The 20,148-nt window shown below is 39.1% G+C and overlaps 2 protein-coding genes across 2 annotated transcripts in view; both read left to right on the top strand.

Moving 5' to 3' along the window:
- iars1 (isoleucyl-tRNA synthetase 1) overlaps positions 1–20,148 on the top strand; it is a 55,956-nt gene that overhangs the window by 11,848 nt on the left and 23,960 nt on the right. Inside the window, exons 10-19 of the mRNA XM_062415636.1 lie at positions 206–301; positions 2,145–2,267; positions 7,135–7,226; positions 8,443–8,541; positions 11,889–12,015; positions 14,137–14,210; positions 16,014–16,208; positions 16,515–16,601; positions 17,142–17,225; positions 19,412–19,556. Of these exons, the coding sequence (XP_062271620.1) occupies positions 206–301; positions 2,145–2,267; positions 7,135–7,226; positions 8,443–8,541; positions 11,889–12,015; positions 14,137–14,210; positions 16,014–16,208; positions 16,515–16,601; positions 17,142–17,225; positions 19,412–19,556 (1,122 nt within the window). The remainder of the gene's footprint in view (positions 1–205; positions 302–2,144; positions 2,268–7,134; positions 7,227–8,442; positions 8,542–11,888; positions 12,016–14,136; positions 14,211–16,013; positions 16,209–16,514; positions 16,602–17,141; positions 17,226–19,411; positions 19,557–20,148) is intronic.
- Positions 3,504–4,655, top strand: LOC133978158 (vimentin-like). The gene has a single exon (XM_062416519.1). It carries the CDS (start codon positions 3,519–3,521, stop codon positions 4,653–4,655), a length of 1,137 nt encoding a protein of 378 aa, XP_062272503.1. The 5' UTR covers positions 3,504–3,518.

Raw genomic sequence — 20,148 nt, 5'->3', positions numbered from 1 at the left:
CTCTTGTCTCTGGCTGCTACTTGTTTTTATGTCACAAAATGAAGACAGACCTATGTCTCACTTTAATTACCTGTCTTACCACAAATTGGCATCTTTGTTTACGTCCTCTAAATCTGTCTCTTGATCTCTCTCATTATCTGTGACTTTACTACTTTTGCTTCCTCGCCGTCCTCATCTAATTCCCCTTGTCCTTGTTTCACTGCAGTGTGGAGAGAAAGGAGCGTTCCAGGTGGTGATGGATAACTACGTCAAGGAGGAAGAGGGCACAGGAGTGGTCCATCAGGCACCCTATTTTGGAGCTGTAAGTATTTTGCCGTTTCTTTCTCTTGGTCACTGTTGTATCTACAGAGAATATTCTGTTACATAGTGTTATGTAGTGTCCATTACTAGTTAGTTGAGAAGCACAAATCAGATCATGTTTAGCATTTTTGCTTTATAAATTGATTGCAGTCTCCTTTTAACACATCTAAGAATACACTGCTTACAATAATAATTTGTGTCTGATATGGTTTTTCCACAAACTTTATTTGCCTTGCTAAAAAAATCTTAAAATTAAATTTCCTCCTTGAATCTTCCTCATTGAGAAATTCTGGATCTTTGAAAATGCAAAAGTTAAATACCTTGCTACAAGATCTCTCTTACTTCAATAAAATGTTATCATTTTCAATCCATTTTCAATGGATGTACACCGGAGGTTCCAACTTTCCATATTACACTTACATAACTTGAATATTGGACCACAGTTGGCTTCCAAACTAGTTGTGACGTCATGCTTATACCTACACGATTTAAACTCAGATTTAATGTGAGAAAAGAGACACTTTCCAGAATAGTCAGATGCTATTGAATCATAGATATAATTGTAGCAGTTTATCAAAAGCATTACGACTCTCAATTGAGACCAAAACCAACAAAAGGAAACTTAAAGGCTCACCATGCCTGCCCTCCTTTAAATTATAATGTGGACCACTTCTTTGTATGATTTGGAATGAAGAGAAGGTAGAAATAGGTAGAAACGTGCTCATGAGGAAAACAAGGTCACCTTTTGTCTAGTGCTTGCAGAGGGTAACTTCATGGATGGCTTCACTACTATCCTATGGAGAAAAAGTGTTAAATCTTCCATGTCCTCCTAGAAGCATGTCCTCAACACATGCAGACAACGGTTTATATATCCCTTTAAAAAGTAACCCAGCATTTAATGTGTACCAAGTTTCTTTTCTATACAAACATTGGGTGTGAACATATTCATATGCTTATTGAAAAATGTGTTAGGAAATATTTGTATTGAATAGCATATCTGTGCACTCTAAAAGTCTATAAGCCAGTGTTGCAGTGCTATCAGAGGTATTGGGTCATTGCTAATAGGTTAGATGCCCTTGTCAAGGGCAGATGGATACCCCTGTGGCTGTAGCCAGCTGTGGGTACACACTCAGTCCTTCTGTGTCTTGGCTCACTCTTTTGGTCTCTGCTTATTTTACTGAAGCTCACCCCCCATGGGACTGTTGACGAAACCCTTAACATCAGCATCTCACTGGCACATGCATTTAAATGCAACAGTTCTGTTATTTAGTGATCACATTTGCATTCATTTGTTGGTTTAAATCTGATACAGGGATACCTTTGCTCTGAAGACATACATACATGAAAAGAAATGCACCACTGAACTACATTTTTCATTTTTTATGTTCTTATGACTAGGTGTGAAATGTCCCTGTTAGCCATCTGTCTTAGATCTTGACAGGGTGTTTGAATACAAAATACATTTACAGCTGGACAGCACTCAGATCTTTCATGCATAGCTGTCACATACCAGTATCGCTTGCTTCAGCCCTGCAAAGCCAAACAAGGTATTCAATATGGGGTCATAACATGTCTTTAAACTAGTGACACTCTCTGCCAAAGGCGTTAGAGTTTCATCTGTTAAGAGAATATTTTTGAAACAAATTACAAGTTGAAAATGAAATGGATCCCTGTATTAGTGTCAAGATAATGTATCTTCATTACAAATACATTTTCAGGATGCAGTCTTAGGCTACATTACGACTTTATTGCGATGGATATTTTTGCTGTGAATTACAATGAGAACATCATATAATAAGATACCGTTTCTCAAGTCTCTAAACTGTACATTATCTCCCCTGTAGGATGATTACAGGGTGTGCACTGAATACAACATCATCCAGAGAGACCAGGCTCCTATCTGCCCTGTGGACGCCTCGGGCTGCTTCACTCCAGAGGTCACTGACTTTGCGGGACAGTATGTCAAAGTGAGTGACACACCAGACATTTACATGTAGATTAGGTTAGCAGGCATTCTACCCCTGGTAGGAGCCACTGGTATGATATGAGGGATAAATCCTTCAACGGTATCGATAGCCGGTTTAATTCAGCATTTCATTTTCCGCATCCTGGGCTCTACTGACGGATGACTTTTCCACACGCTGTCGAATTGCTCTCCATTTCTTCTGTTTATTGCTATAAAATGCATTTCCACCAAGTTTCCATAATGATGTTCTCCCTCTTCATTCTGAATAGTCTGCCCTGAAATATGCCATTTATTTTTATTATAGGCTTGATCTTTTTTTGAGTTATGTTGTATGGTAACACTTAACCCGACTTATTTAGCATTTATTAACATTATGTAAAGATTTAATAAATGTTTAGGACACAATATAATGTAGTTATAAGCACATAAGTTCATTTTAAGGATTTATTAATGTAGAGTGTTTTGTCAACAATTGTAAATTCTCCTGTGAAGGCATATCTTGTATTATTACAGGGTTTTTTTCTTCCATATTTTCACTCAGTATCTGGTAATACACCAGCATCTGGTTATAGGTGGTCACAGGAAGAGTTATAGTTGTTGACATATACATTAATAAACACTTATATCTGCTCACAACTACTGTATAATTAGTTATAAACGACCATACATGTTTATATACTGCTTAAAAATGCTGAATAGAGTGTTATGAATGAAGGAATGAGAACATGAAATATTAATCATGCTTTTTCAGATGTTCTTCTTTGCTGGATGACATTTTCATTGATATGGAGGGTGTTGAATCCAGGTCAGAGCAGGAAAAATTCCTGCCAAAGCACATTGTCACTGTTTGCCAGTGCACTGGTTGCCCTCTTCCTCCCTCTCACACCCAACTTCATTACCATTCTAAGTGGATAGTGAGTGTAAAATAGCAGACATACATGATCTGATCACTATTTCACATCCTGGTGCAAAGGCCAGGGAGTGGGCTCGACCTGCGTGGCCGCTAACAGTACAGCGTTAGCTAATAACGGGCATGCAGCCACAGTTCTCTGAAAGTCTGTCATAGTCCACTTTTGAAATATGTAAACACCAAGCGTGAGTTTCAAGGCTGTCTGAGACATTCTTTATTGCCGCATAAAAACTTAGAGGTGATCTTAGAGCGTGTCAGTCGCTACGTGGGCAACGCAAAGAGAAGCTGAGAGAGCAGCCGGTCTTCTGTCAACTGAAAAACAAACCCAGTATTGTAGGCAGCATGAGAGCCGCATCTTACACCCAGAAGAGCCTGCAGGTTAGCGGCTCCGGCAGCAGAGTAAGGGTTCAGAGCCCATCTCCATCCCGATGCCGTGGAGCCTCATACGACAGCCGCGGACGTGCTGGTTTCCGTGGCACAGCCATTGAGTTGGGTACGGAGATACACCAGCAACATGCCAACGAGAAAGAGGAGATGCAGGAGCTCAATGTCAAGTTTGCAGGATACATTGAGAAGGTCCAGGCTCTAGAGCAGAGGAATGCTGCTCTTAAAGCTGAGCTAGCTGCACTGCAAAGCCGCTACAAAGGAGGCCCCTCGGGCATCGGAGAAGAATATGAACTCAAGTTTAAAGAGGTGCGGGATCTGATTGAGGCCCTGACAAATGAGAAGGGAGCAGCTGATATTGAGCGGGGTTACATTGAAGAAGAGGTTGAAGTGTGGAAATTAAAGCTGGAGGAGGAACTGGCCCTTAGAGAAGAGGCAGAAATGATCCTGAGAGAGTTTCGTCAGGATGTTGACAACGCCACACTGCAGAAGGCTGAGCTGGAGAGGCGTATAGAACAACTGGTGGCCGAGATAGAGTTCCTCAAGAAACTGCACGATGAAGAGGTGGCTGACCTCAGGAAGCAGATTGAGGACGCTAAGATTACCGCCGAGCTAGATGGGGATCGACCTGACCTCGCTGCCTACTTGCGTAACATGCGAGCAGAGATAGAGGCTGTCGCTGCCAAGAATGTCCAAGAAGCTGAGAAGTGGTACAAGAGCAAGTTTGACACCCTCAAGGAACATGCTGGCAAAACTGAGGATCAGATGAAGTCCATGAAAGAGGAGATCACGACCTTCCACAACCAGGTGACAGACCTGCAGAATCAGATTGACGGGCTGAGGTCTCGCAACTCCGCCCTGGAGCAGCAGCTAGAGGACATGGAGATGTCCCACATGGATAAGGTGGAGAGCTTTGAGGGTGTCATCGCTCAGCTGGAGGCTCAGCTCTGTGAAACCAAACTGGAGATGACCAAGTATCTCCAAGACTACCAGGAACTGCTGCACATTAAGCTTAAGCTGGATGCGGAGATCGCCACCTACAGGAAGCTGCTGGAAGGTGAGGAGCAGAGGCTTGGAATTGCCAAAGATGCCTAAATATCTGCAGTGAGAGGAGCTGCGGATCCAGAGCAGTCTCAGAGAAGACCAGCCGAGCATCGAGGAACGGAGAACTCGTATAAAAATTCTTTCCCTACCTTACCCTTCATAGTCATAGGGCTGGGTGTCGTTGGAAATTTTGTGATGCTAGTGCCGGTAAGACACTTGAGTGTTTTTGGTAACAATACTAAAATTATACTTTTTTGAAACCTTACTTTCTATATATATTCATATACATTTATTTTCTACAAAACTTTGGTTTCTTTAACAAAAAAGCCAAAGTTCTAAAATATTATATAGAAATACAAGCAGCCATATAAAAACTTGGCCTAAATCTGTAAAACTCTTTACTTTAATAATGATTCAGTAATTTGACAAAACACTCAATATCAGTTTTCTGGCAGTTAATGATACTGAATGAAGGAATACATTTTGCTTAGCACAAAGAAAGAACCTAGGTTTGATACCCAGCCCTACTGACTCCTATAATTTACCTTGCCACCACCTTGACCCCATTATCCTCATTTATTTGCTTGCTTTACAATCCTTCCTCAGACCTTCTTACTGCAATCCGGACACCACTTTCTAAAATATCCTTCCTGCTTTCCCTAATTCTAGTACCCTTTTCACTCCTCTCTTAGTCCCACTCTCTTCCTTTATTCCTTTTCCTTACAATAGAAAATGTATCTTTCTTCCTTCCTTTCATGCCAAGTCAACCCCACTTTTACACCTCTCTTCACCATTTCTGTCAATTCCCTTTGCTACAGCTGCTCACTTTTCGCAGCCGCTGCTTCTCGTGATCTAAGTTTAGGATCTGACCTCCTTCACAAAGAAACACCTTTGTTCTGCTGTGATGTGTCACAACTTAAACAGAGCAGAAAAAATAATTCATTGTCTGACAATGTCCCCTGATCATTACAAATGTTTGATGACAAAACTATTGACCATTTACACAAGTGTTGTCCCACTGTTACTTAATAAAGATTGAAGTGAGTGCATACAACAAAATGTATTGATCATTTTTTCTCTGGTGAGTTGCCTGTTGCCTTTATTCCTGGTGTGTGTTTTTCTCCTTTGTCTCCCTCTGTTATAACCATATTTTTCTGTGCAATCTATCGGTCTCTTAACCTTCTCTTACCCTACAACAACAGTAAATTAGATTTATTTTAGTATTTTGTGTATTGCTTTGTCCTGTAAGTAAATTCTAGGTACTGTATGTGCCACTGAGGAATAAAATGGCTGCGTGAATGGAGCCTTAGGTTGATATATCTTTATTATTTTCCTCAGCAGGCAGGCTGGTAGGGATAGTTTTGCTGGTGTATGTCAAATTATTAAACACAAAAATAAAGTGACTGTTTTGGAGCCAGTAACGCTGCTGATAAATTATACCTTGTAGCACATAGATTCTAAAAGAGTCACAAATACGTGTGATTAACAAATTGAGTCAGTTTAATTTATACTCGACCGGGTGAAAAGGATTGGTTTCTCTCATTGGGTTGCAGGTGAGGTTCCAGTGAATCTCTTCACATTACAGATGTCATTTCATATTTGAATTATGTTCAGTACAACAAGGTATGACAAAATGTACTCTTGGCTGAAAAAGTTAAAACCTCTCTTTCAGCAAAGAGGTCACAACCAACAGTCTGGTGAGCACCTTGCTGAAAAGTCATATTTATGAGCTCCTGGTGAAGTGCACTGTGAGCATGGTTAGAGGGAGATGAGATAGTGTGCGATAAGGCACAGGGCTGATTGCATATTTGCCATAAATGCTGAGCTGGATGACAAAATGGACAATTCCTCCCTGCCTGGTTGATTATATTTATCATAGCTGTAGGAGCAGAAATCTGGTCTTGCCTGTGAATTGACCTTGTTTTTCCTTCAAGGCGAGCATAAAGCCCTGATGTGTTCAAGGACTTCTCCCAGGAGAAAATTAAGAAAATTAATTTTTCAGAGTGGTAAAGGTTAAGGTATGATAGGTCAAATGTTTTGCTTTAATTATAGTTATAGCTAAAATCACACTGCCAATGGAGTGCAGTAGTTTTTACCATGTAAGGGTTTCAGTAGACATGAGAAATAACATTTTTGTAACATCTTACCCAGTGCAACAGTGTGAAAAATTTAGATGACTACCAGACTTATTCCTTTTAAGTATTTGCTTAATGAAAGAAACTATTCTCTACAGCTTACAGCAAATGGGGTCCACGAATGGCGAGCACAGCTAGAATGCCAGAAATACAAAGTGATGAGAAACGTGGTGATATGCCAAAGAGCATTGTGGCAGATAAGTCGGTGCTTAATTAGAAAAAGGTTAGGCTGCAAATTTGATTATTATTTGGTTTTCAGCTTCAGTTATTTTCTTTTCTTTATTGTTTCTGTAAAGATGAACAGAAATACTGATGAATTCTCAGACTTTTTCTTTTTATGCCAAACCAGCATTTGTATGAAAATCATGTCTAATATTTTGGTTTTCAATGTGTAGGACGCCGACAAGAACATCATCAAGTGGCTGAAGGAGAATGGCCGCCTCGTCAACGCCAGCTCTTTCAAACATAGTTACCCGTTCTGCTGGAGGTGAGACACGGATAGAATTTAAACTGTAACATTAATTTTGCTCTGTGCCTTTTTAGAGCTGCTCCTTTCAATTCACTTAAACTAACAGCTTCACTTTGAGTCTTCTACTGAGGGCCTTTAAAACAATTGTAGTAAAATAATCCCATGTTCTGGAGATGAGGGTTAGGGGTCACATATAATAGTCCTGCACACATTAAATATTCTCTTTTCTACTCCAATACTTGCAGCCTTATTTAGTGGCAGAAGACAGTGTAGTAACTTGGCAGTATCCTGTTGAACTACAGTACAGTCGGTCAGGTGGTCTCTGCACAGAATAAATTCAAAAAGTCAGTGTGATGACCCACACATAACCTCTCATGGTTCCACATTATCACATCGTAACTAACAGACACACGCACACACACACACACACAGTTAATTTTTGAGTTGACTAAATCACTCTGTCACTTGGAGCAGCTGCAGCCTGACCTGAGCAGGATTAATTAACCTCAGTAAATATACAGAGATGTGATCTCTAAGCCACTAGGAGACGCAGACTCGTAGAGATAAAACTGTTGCGTTATTAAACCCTCTGCATCTGTATGGTTGCCCTCAGCTGTGTTTACGGAAAAAACCCGGAATTTTCTCAAACCACAATTTGAACAAGTGCAAAATGATTACAATAGCAGATAGAAAACAGGACAATATGTTAAAAAAAATATACAATATGTGCACACAAATATTTTTCACAGTTTAAAAATGTTGAAGCTAAATTTCAGGATAATTTTTTTACAAAATAAATGGTTATTTTCATTATTGATTAATCTTTAGATTATTTTCCCAATTAATCATGTAGTCATTGGGTCTATAACATGTCAAAAATTGTGAGAAATGTCAGTCACTGTTTCCCAAAGCCCAAGATGCAACTTAGTCCAACAGTCCACAACCTAAAAATATTGACATATAAGAAGCTGGAACCTGAGATTTCTGAATTTTTTTTTTTTTTTTAGATACTCAAAAAATTATTATATATTAACAAAATGATTGGCAAATCATTTTCTGTTGATTGATTAATCAATTAGTGGAATTGCCTGCAGCTTTGCTTTCAAGCCCAAAACAAATGCTTGCTTTATTAATCATAATTTGTCTTAAAAATACAATTTTCAATTTTTTACCGGTTTTGTTTATTAGTCAATATGTAGTTTACGTTAATGTGTTCATGTTTATTTACTTCTAGGTCTGACACGCCGCTGATCTACAAAGCCGTCCCCAGCTGGTTTGTTCGGGTGGAGCACATGGTGGACAAACTGCTAGACAACAATGGAAAATGCTACTGGTAAGACTTTTTCTGAAACAAGTGATAACTAGCTCGGTGCTCTGTGACACTGAAGTCGCAGCTGTGAGCGTCTTGCCAAACAAGTGGTCGAAAATACTCCATGTCAAGAACGACAGCAGTTTCGGTCCCAAAACAATTACAGCACCAATGCTACATGCTCCTATTAAGTTATTTGTCACTGTCATGAGCGCTTTAGCTAATACTGGTTAGAATCATCTTATATGGGAATATATTAGTTTTTAAATGCAAGTTGTTGCAAGGATTTTTTCACTTGTATAAAATGGGGTTAAATTCCTCATCAAAATGTTTTACCATAGCGCACACGGGACTGATGCTGTATAGAAAACATTAACATGATGCTAATTGTAATGGCAGAATATGCAGTAAAAGTAAGCGTCAGCGTGATGACTTAGCTAAGTGGTTTTACCCCCAGTCCTCCCTGTGCTCTTTTCTGAGCCACAGTAGCTGCCTCTGGTAATGGGACTGTCAAACTGAGATGAATGACTAGCCGCTAGGAAGGTGAAAACTCACACACACACACACACACACACACACACACACACACACACACACACACACACACACACACACACACACACACACACACACACACACACACTATTATTAAAATTAAAATAATTTACAGTATGTTAAGCTCTTATTGCGTTTTTTGAGTCCAATAGGACTGCAGCTAATAACGATTTGATAGTGATTAATCTGCCAATTTTTAAATGACAAATCGTTTGGTCTATAAAATATCAGAAAACAACTTACCAATGCTCAAATGTAATCAGTTTAAAGTCATATAGGACTTCTAAAATGTGCAAACATTCACATTTGAGACACTGGATGTAGACAATGTTTGGCTTTTTCTTTCTCAATTATCACACTTGCTGTATATGAATTTTCTGTCAAATGACTAATAAATTGACAATCTTTTTAGCTCCAGATTAGAAAGTGAAGGAAAGTGAGATAACTGTCGACATGGTGAAAAATTCATGCTGGTAATGTGTGTTTGAAGAATAATATAATTTTCATAATAATGAATTTTGTATTCAGGACTTCAAACAGATCAAGAAAATATGCATGTATACACACTCATGTTTCCCCCCCTGTGGGTGCGTGTCTGATACTCTTATGCAGCTTACTAATTAAGCTTATTCTCCGACCCTAATTATTTGATTTTGTTAAAAGACTCTTTTTGATTAAACTCACCACTTTCATACTTGAGTTTTGGTCCTAGGCAGAATGTCTGTCGAGGAGGGCTGCCTGCTCATCAGCATCTTTAGAAAAAGTAAAACCCCACACAGTTCAATACCTCTATGTAAAGTTCATGTTAGCTGATCAGAGGCTTAAAAGAAACCCTTCAGATAGCAAAGTGCTAGTTACCATATTCTCAAAGTGATTTGTTCATTTTATCTCTTTATTCAAATGGTGCAGTGGATAGACGAAGGCTAAGTGTCTATTGAGAGAGTTCAGACTGATTTCTCCAGATGTTTGTCTCTCTGAATAAATTAATGACTGAATTAATGAGCGCTTACAGGGGAGCTGGTATCTTCAGGGGCAGGAAGCTCAGCCACTGGTGCCTGAATTCAGACATAGTTTGGAAAAAGGGAGAAAAAAAAGGGAGAAAAAAAAGCATTGAGTATGATTATTCATGTTGCAAGAAGACCTTTGCTTTTCTCATGTTTGTCCCTGTTTCAGACCCAATTTACCATTCGCTTAGTCCTGCCACCCTTTAGTTACTGTTATTACGCTTGGGGCTCGACCGACATATCAGTCAACCTATATTACTGGCCTATATTGCAGATATATCTGCATCTGTGTATATGTTGTCTGATATGGCCCGATATTGTTTTTCTTCAGCATTTTATGTATATTTGAACCTTTTTTCCTAAATCAACTTTTTATTCTTAGTTATTCATGATTATTAAATTCCCAGTTAAGTTTACTGTTTAAACGCACTGAAATCATTTTATACAAGTTCATTGTTGAACTGTAAAATATCATGCCTCTATTACATATCGTTTATGCATATATTCTGTATATATATGATTATCGGTAGATATAGTGATATCGGAATTTTTTTATCCCCTAATATCGGTATCGGCCCAAAAAATCCAGTATTGGTCGGGCTCCAATTACACCTGTCAATTGTAGTAGTATTATTGTCGGTATGACAATGAAAAATGTCATATCAGACTGCTATTTCTTTCTAGCATAAAGCAGCTCTTGGCCTTGGTAGTAAAACTAGGTTTCTACTGTATGAAATGTTAACTAGGCATGCTAATATTAGCTGGTTGCATCAGTAGCAGATAAACACACCATTTAAGCCAGGTTGATAAGCTATGATTGGACATTTACTGTTCAGGGAGGGGTTTAGTAAACGGTCATTTACCAGATTAGTCGGACCTTGTCTTCTTTTCATCCCTCTGTTTTTCCAGTATTCCCATCCTCCTTACCTTTATGCCTTCTTGCACACTCTTAATTAGTCCCTTCCCCGATCACAACCTCTGTCTCTCTGCCGTCTCCCTCTTGTATCCATCCCCAGTGTCTCTGACTTATTATAGAAGCTTGTACATGTTAAATGGCTCCTCTGTGCGTCTCCAGCACAAGACAGCACACTTTAAATTCTACATTTAGCATGAGTAGAGCGAGGGAGGGAGGGTGAGGGATGAAGGGGGGGGTTGGTGGTGAGCAGCAGTGGCAAAAAAAACATTAAATTGATATATTAGGGGCCTAAATAGAAATGCCTCCTACAAATGGGAATTGATGAACTCGTTGCTTAGCGCGTGGATCCTGACGACGATTTACACCCCCCCTCCTGCACTCTTCTGAGCAACACAGCCTGGCACAGCCAAAGATGGGGACAGAAAAATTGAAAGGAAGAGGAAGAGATAGTGGATTAAAGCAAGAAATCGGTCTTGGCAAAATAGGAAAAGGGGAGAGCAGAAAAGGGGTAGGAAAGAGGAAGATGCCTTGGGGGGAATGTTAACCTTTGCAGTTGAGCATAAAAAAGAGCATTGCAGTTTATTTTTAGGGCTAAAATTACGGAAGAAGTGGATGCTTAGTAAAGGAATAATATGTGTAAAATGCTTGAGAGAAAATGTATTGCCCATTAAATTCAATGTTTTCTAGGGAGTAGCGGCGGTTACGAATGGCTATCAAATTTAAATGTGACTCATTGGTTTGACAGCAGTGTTCCTGTTGTGTGTCATTTCAAGCAAAAGTGGACATGGACGCCTTCTTCCATGTTGGCTTGATTTTCCCTGTGATTTAAATCATGTTTTACATTTATGAAAAGAATTAAAACCAGAACAAACATCATGATCTCTCTGTCTCCGCAGGGTTCCAGAGTTTGTTCGTGAGAAACGTTTCGGGAACTGGCTGAGAGACGCACGCGACTGGGCCATTTCGAGGAACCGTTACTGGGGCACACCGATCCCTCTCTGGGTCAGCGATGACTTTGAGGAGGTCAGGAAAACACACAAACACACACTTGTGATGCTTTAATGGAGTACTTAATTCTTCTAATGTGTCTTTGTACTCTGCAGAGATCACACCGTTTGTCTGTGTCATGACAAACGGTACACAATTAATTAGCTGGTGCAGGAAATGAATGAAGTGAAAGACATGAGAAAGTGGGAAAAAATTACAGATGGAGAGATCGATGGAAGGTGGAGAAACCAGCCAAACTGTAAATGTTCGCCTTGTTATGAATTTTCATTGCCAAACCCGGCTGAGTGTGTGAAGTAGACTGAACTTAATAGAGATGTCGGAATTGGGTTGTTTGAGGGTTTGAAAAATGAAGTGTTGGTCCCCCGACTGAAAGAGGGACAGCTAGCGACCTGCTTGCTGGAAATAGCATTGTGACTGTTTCCAGAACATTTGCGCTCCCTGGTGCCTCCCTCAGCAGCAAATCACACCAAAAACTAAAGCCATACACGTGCGTGTGTCCATGTGTGCCAGTATGATTTCTATCTCTCAGTATAGTCTCTTTATGTCCTGAATCCCTCTGTCACCGTCTTTCTGGATATATTTCTTGTCTTCTTTGAATCTCACTATGGTGGATCAGCCTCTATCTGGGCCATGTTACCTAGTGCCATGGTAAAACTAGAGCAGAGCCTACAGGTTAACTCTCTGAGGAGACCTGACCTTACCATACTTTCTAAGGTAAAGTTACTCAGGAACTGTGTTAAATTAGGTCTACTTTTAAGTTGTGTGATGTCGGGATAATCAAGTACAAAAAAAACAGTTTAAGAAATGTGACAGCATTATTATACTGTAAGCCTCATCATTTTAACAGTGGATGAAGTGACTATGTGTAATGTGAAATATGTTATTTAAATTCAACTTTCCAACTTTAAAAAGTGTTTTTAAGCTCATTGTTTTGGTTTTATGGCCTGAAGCTTAACTGTTTGCTTCAGTCCAACTGCTCTCATCAACATTGTTTCCAGACACAGCAGGCAGCTGTTTTCAGTAAAAAAAAGCTCCAGTGAGCCCTTTGTACACTATCAGCGCTGCACCCCATGGCAGACAGACAAAGTTAGCGACTTGCTGGTGAACATAGTGAAGCATTAAGCACCTGAAGTACCAGATATCTCCCTCTGCAGTTGGTGGAGATCAGATAGACCTGAAAGGAGAGTGGATATTGGTCGTATATTAAGTCCCTTAATGTTACACAAGTTGGATTCATCCTCTAATATGTAATATTTTCTTTTACTGCATTGAGCAAATTAACCCATTGTCAATTTTAAAATGCAAATATGCAAATGAAATTTTAGTAAATATTAGAAAATGCTTATCATAATCTTCAAAAGCCCAAGGTGATATCTTCAGATTAATTGATCAGACTAACTCACTTGCAATGATTTAATAAAACAAAAAAAACGAAAAAGCAGCAAATCCTCACATTTGTGAAGCTGTGACAACATAATGTTGGGTATTTTTGGGCTTTCCTATTTTAGGAACTTGTTAATGTTCATTTAGCTGATGCACCAGATGGTTTGTTATACAAAACCATTTGAGAAGTCATCCATGGAAACTGTTTGGAAAAGGGCAGGGACTTTCAAAAAATACTTGTGATGATGGTGGTGATTGGATGAACAGTCTCTCTTTCACCGCCTATCAACGTCTTATCTTGCGAGGGAGCTGAGTTCGTGAAGCTGATTGGTCTGAACCAATTGTTGTGATCTCACAAATCCAGCTGCCTTGCAAAGTAAACTGGTAATGCTGTCTTGTGATATTGCTTCTTAGATTAGAGCTGAAACTATTAACTACCAAAGCAGCTGGTAACTGTAATCAACAATGGTAATTGTTTTTAATCATTTGCAAACAAATTTGACAAATATTTGCTTCTTAAATATGAATATTTTGTGCTTTTCTTTGTCATATATAATTGTAAATTAAATTTTATTTGATTTTTTTTTTTTACTGGTGGTCAGACACAGAAAGTGATGTGAAGACATCTTGGGCTCTGAGAAATAGTAATGGGACTGAATTTGTTGGACTAAAGTATTCATAGAAAAAAACTGTTGAGTTAACAGCCATACTGAAGATGTACTGTGTGTGTTTGTGTGTGATCTTGTTCATCAGGTGGTTTGTGTGGGGTCAATGGCTGAACTGGAGGAACTGACCGGAGTCAAAGTAACTGATCTGCATCGGGAGAGGTGAGTCACTGATCAGCAGCTCAGATTATCAGGAAACCACTCGAACATGAACTCAGCGGTGTGTGTCTGCTGTGACAGCGTGACATCATCAGTTTCACAGGCTGCCAGTGTGTACAGGGGCAGACATGTGATGTGAAGTTAGTGATGCAGTGTGTACATGTGTTGGTGTATACATTTATCCATTTAAAATCCGCCCTGTCCCTCTAATGTGACCTGTCTGCCTGAACCAGATGGGTGTTGTGGAACACAGATTACGTTACTCTTCTGCTGTTCATCCGCTGATTACCTTTAATCACTTCCGTGGAGCTAGACATCTTTAATTGATGTGGGAGGAAGAGGTCGCCCCTCATCCTGCTTCTGTGTTCAACTTGTATGTTCAGGTTTTTTGTGCAAGTCTGGAAACTGGAAAAGCACTAATACTTATTAGAGCTATTTATACATCTAGAAGTTAAAGAAAAATGAAACATGCCAAAGTGAAGAAAAAACTGTGGAGGAGTGAGGAATGTAGTGAAAATGCAGAAATCTTGTGGTTTTGTAGTAGGTTAAGTAGAAGTGTTTCACTACAAATTACATAGTTATAAAAAACGTTCAATGATTTTGACATTGTCAACAGCCAATAGGTGTGCTATCTCCAGTACCAAACAGGAAGCAACAAACCAGGTAGATAGTAAACATGGCAGGGACTCTGTGGTGTCTTCTCTTCTATTTTTTTGGCTGTTTTTTTCAGAACAAACCTGTGGCCAAAAGCTGTTTCTGTTTCTTCTCCATTGTTGGACAGTTTTTCCTCTTGTAAAATTCCACCAGGAACAGGATGAGAAATAATCTCTAAAGGAATCTAGCTGTAGTACATTTCAAATAGTGACCCGGCAAGATCCCCAGTCTTTGCAAAATGATGACACTTTGTCTTCAGATGTGAGAGGGTGTCAGACTTTAGTCTCTTTCATAGTCTTCTAGTGTATGGTAGGAATAAATGGATAAACTGTGATTAGTCCACATTATAAGGGGTAAAGTAGCCAACCCCTGATGATAATAGCTCTGCCTGGATTGTAGAAAAATGAACATTTTAACATTTACAGTATATCTTGTACATAACACACTGCAAATTGATATATTGACCTGCTCCAAATATGCTCAGCAGGACTCTTTTTGCTAAATTCCTGCTTAAATGCCCTCTTAAGAGCAGCAAGCCAGCTTTAGTGGCCAACGGTAGATTACTAAAAAAGTAGTTTATAGAGTGCCTGTAATTGTATAAACGTGTTGCAGGTTGTTGCTGGAGAAAGAAAATATACATATATATATATATATATATATGTGTTCAGTCAACTGTCTTTATGATGATTTGATGTACATTTAGTGGACACATCATGTAGTCTTACACCACAAAAGCCAGGTTCATCTGTTTTCCTCAACTTGAGTAACTTTTCTCAAGAAATAATGATTTTTGTTCACAGGCTGAATCTGAGGAAGTCAGTATACGGAGTAAATTAATCCATATCCCTGTGCCTGAAATGTATGACCCAAAGCAATAACGGACCTTATTCTAGTGGGTGTCAGCACAACATGAACACTGCTGCTCTTTTCTTTCACCTCATACCCAGCAGTGAAATACTATAAAATAGTTGTTTTGGACTGCAGCCATAAAGTCCATAAATCTATGGGCTAGAATCTATATTGTGTAAAAATGTTTAACAAGTTCCTTTGGCCCCAATAAAGCCTTGAATAAAACCAAACTGTTCAAAGTACTTGCTGCCATCTGTCTTAACAATCGTCCTTTTCTATTTGTTTTTATCTTTCTCTGTCCAGCATCGACAGTCTGACAATCCCGTCACGCTGTGGAAAAGGTGTACTGCGCAGGGTCACAGAGGTGTTTGACTGCTGGTTTGAGAGCGGCAGCATGCCTTACGCTCAGGCCCACTACCCCTTCAAAAACAGGAAGGAGTTTGAGGACACTTTCCCAGCAGACTTCATCGCTGAAGGCATTGATCAGACCAGGGGATGGTAAGCTAAGGATTGGAATGGGGTAACAGATGAGGAATAGAGACACAGACTTAAGCTGCTATCTTCTTTGAAGTAAATTGACAAGAGCAGAGCATTGATGGACCGATGATCACAGAGAGATTCAGGCAGACGAGTTTTGTATTATCTGAATTAATATCAAATAAACAGAAAATGACTGAATCAAAAACAAATAGTTAAAAAACAAATTTTCTCTTTATGAGTCTCACTTGAGAAGACTGAATTGTTCTGTCTCAGCCCCAGTTGTTACCCTAACATTGTGAATTATTTTTGTATCATCCTCTGTAGGTTCTACACCCTGTTGGTGCTCTCCACAGCCCTGTTTGGCAAACCGCCCTTCAAGAATGTCATTGTCAACGGTTTGGTGCTTGCTAGGTCAGTCAATGGACTTGTGCTCTTTTTTTAGTTGCAAAAAATTATTTTCAATAAAGGATAAAGCTGTAATAATAATTCTGTATTTTTTACTGTAGAATATCACCAATTCTATAATTAAAAAAAAAATCAGACTATTACTAGTCTTACCTATCATGTTTTAAGGTATTTTCTTCAGACATCTTTTTGCTTTTGCATTTTTCCTAATTCTCTTCTCTATTCACTCTTTGTCCTTCCTTTTTACTAACTTTTTTTATTATTATGAATTATGTCCTTCTTCACTTGCCCATTCATCTCCTAGTTTTTCCGCTACTTCTCACGATCAGTGTGGTATTTGTGCTGCAACATTTAGCCCTTGGAGCTGCTCTCCAATAGGGCTGCTTGTCCTCAGCCCTGGGGTCTAAACAGCACTGTGCTCATAGGCCTGCTGACCTGGAAGGACTTGGCTAATTTGAATACCAAGTGCATGGTTACTAGCATGCACTTTAGTGCATGCATGCGTGTGTATGTGCATTAATGCCTTTGCCTGTCTTATTCCTGCAGCGATGGACAGAAGATGAGCAAGCGCAAGAAGAACTACCCGGATCCAGGACTGATAGTGAAGAGCTATGGAGCTGATGCCCTCAGGTCAGCACTGTGCTTGAACGTGAGCGTGTGTGTGTTTCTGAAGCATGAGTGCTTGTTTGCCGGTGGCAGGGTTGTGTGTGTTAATCTACCTTATGTTATTAGCAAGCAGGGTTTTAAAAGGTTTGATTCACTATCTTAACCTAACTAGAAACTGTCTCAGTTTTACATACTATATTCACACACTCACACATTCAGTATATACACGTGTATACACACGTTTTCCTTTCCTTTGCCCAGAGCAGTAAAAGAGCCATGGCCATATGTCCTAATGAATAAAGCACTATGCAGTTTCTCCATATGTTCATATATACACTGATGAAGAATGAACTGCAGAGATAAAGAGAGAAAGGCCACAGTCTGTGTCTCTTCATGGCCTCCATTCACAACAGAATACATCTCTTGTGTTTATTAAAACTCTTATTTGCACATAGATTATGTGCACCACACTTATTTTGACAGCATGAAATTGAACCTGTGACAGACTGAAGTAGAGACTGTACCGGTTTTGGAATGACAAGCCTCCGCGTTTTTGTTTGCTCATTATAAGGTGCCAAAAAGTATTTGAACAGTTGATGGTTATGTCTCCTCTGCATTTATTTCAAATGTATCTTAGATGCACTGCTATTAAAATTGCTCATGGCCCATTGCATGCTCTTGCATCATCATGTCAGTTCCCCTTCAGAATCATCATAAAAGATTTTCTAACCTGTTCAACCTAGTGTACTGATGCCTGCCATAGACTATTATATCGATTATAATATTATTTTCTTAGATTTTCTGTCATTGTTATGTCAATTGTGTCTCTATTTTGCTTTAATGGAGAGAAGATATTAATTTGCACCAAGATGCTTGCTGTTGGTAAATTGGATTTTGGCCAAACATTTGTACAGTACATATTCAAGGTGGACATTTAGCCTGAAGTAAGTCTAATTTGTAAAGCAAATTCAATCCAGACATGTTTGACATCCTAATAGATGTGTATTAATAAAATACAGCCTGCCTCACAGCTTTCCTTTAATAGCTTTTTATAATGTTCAGTAGCTTTTTTTTTTATAGCATCCATATGGAGAGGGGTTAGTATCAGATTGTTGTTGCTGGAATTCTTGGACAAGATTTAGACCGCTTCAAATACAGTTTTCAGCTTTCAGTAGCCAGACATGAGGTATCTTGAACCTGCTTAATGTCGAACATATAGAAGCGAAGCAAAGTGACCTTTTCTAAGGCAACGCAGGTCTGCTTGCTTTATTTGCTGATGTGCACTGTCAGTGCTACGGTGAGATGCTAGATGCAGTTTCAGTTAATGATATTGCTCACAGCACTGTGCGTGGTTTGCTCACTTACAACCCTTTGTGTTGGTTCTAGTTTTTAACAAAGCTCAATGGGGCATTACTGACAGCTGGTGTACCTGGAGCACAATAGTTTACAGTTAAAAAAAAAAAAAAGATAGGGGAGATACTGTTCACTGAAATATATTCTGATCAACCCAGATTCTACGTTTGAATAGTGACTTGAAACTTCCCTATCATCATTAGAGAAATCAACATTAGTCAAACAGTTACATTTTTAAAAAATCAATTTATTGAACCACATGCTTTGTCTGAATCTTTAAAGTATAGCTGCACAGAATGTATTCCACTGCTTCCCATACAGTATATCAGCCAGTGCTTCTTTGTGCAAGATGTCATGCCGACCAATTACTTTGCATTATCATGTATATATAAATATATATATATATATTTTTTTGCATGTCCTGCAGTGCCGTTGAATTTGTAGACAAACAATAAATCATAAATCATTGATATTGAGTATTATAGCATTTGACATGTTTTCTCACCTTGAGGTTATTTGTTACATGATTTTGTTTTATTTCGTTGTGAACCAGCTCTTTTGGTCTGGGTGCTTTGTCCTCTGTGAACATTGCAGCCCAGTGTCGCCCTGCCTTCCATGTATTCCTGTAGAGGGCATTTAAAGTAACTCTGGAGAAGTGTATGTTTAACTGGGGCAACACTGTTACACTCAGCTTTGCAAAGTTTATTCAGACTACTGCTCTGTTTTTACGCGTCTCTGTCCCCTCACCAGGAACACGTTTACTTTTGTAGGTCCACTCACACACATAGCGAACACTCACATACAATCCTGCCACACACTCGTACACTCACCAATTCCTTCACTGTCTCTCCCTGCAGACTGTACCTCATCAACTCTCCTGTAGTGAGAGCAGAGAACCTGCGTTTCAAAGAGGAAGGTGTGCGAGACGTGTTGAAGGATGTCTTCCTGCCATGGTATAATGCCTATCGCTTCCTGGTGCAGAATGTTCAAAGGCTACAGAAGGTACATATATAATGAACTGAAAAAAATGTATTACTTTCACAATCCTGCAGTGTTCCTTTAGCTACCCCTGACCTAAAAAGTAGAGACTTGTTTGATAGTGTAGAAATGTCTTACCGTTATTTATTTGCTAAATTATTTGTCATTGGTAGAAAAAGGTAATTACTTTTGATGAATACCATGAAATAATGTTGTAAATGATGCAGTAATTCCTTGTAGTCTCTATGACATTGTTTAACTGATAACTAGGCATTTAGGTGCAATAAAAAAGATTGCCTGTAATGCACATTAAAAATAATCCCCTGAGAACAATTTTAACAAAGTGAGTGTCCTTACCAAGGTGCAGATTCTTGACAAAAAGGAGCCATTCACTCATTGATTTTGACCAATTTTACACCTTTTGTAGATGGTGCACACCAACACTTCTCCATCTTATTCTAAAGTGCTACTGCTACCACTTCTTGCTTATGTGCAGTATAGGTTTCATGCTTGGTTTTGGCTTCCTCACATCAAGAATATTGAGTGTTTTTTATTCTGTTTATCAAATCAAATTGTGAAAGGAGTAAAAACGTGTGAATTTGAGTTTATGCCTCCT

Source organism: Scomber scombrus, chromosome 3 (genome assembly GCF_963691925.1).
Source record: "Scomber scombrus chromosome 3, fScoSco1.1, whole genome shotgun sequence".
NCBI classification, from domain to species: domain Eukaryota; kingdom Metazoa; phylum Chordata; class Actinopteri; order Scombriformes; family Scombridae; genus Scomber; species Scomber scombrus.
This window is presented reverse-complemented; position numbering and strand designations above follow the sequence as displayed.

Bases quoted from the DNA above. Each gene is read 5' to 3' on its own strand.
- LOC133978158 (XM_062416519.1), top strand. From the start codon at position 3,519: ATGAGAGCCGCATCTTACACCCAGAAGAGCCTGCAGGTTAGCGGCTCC.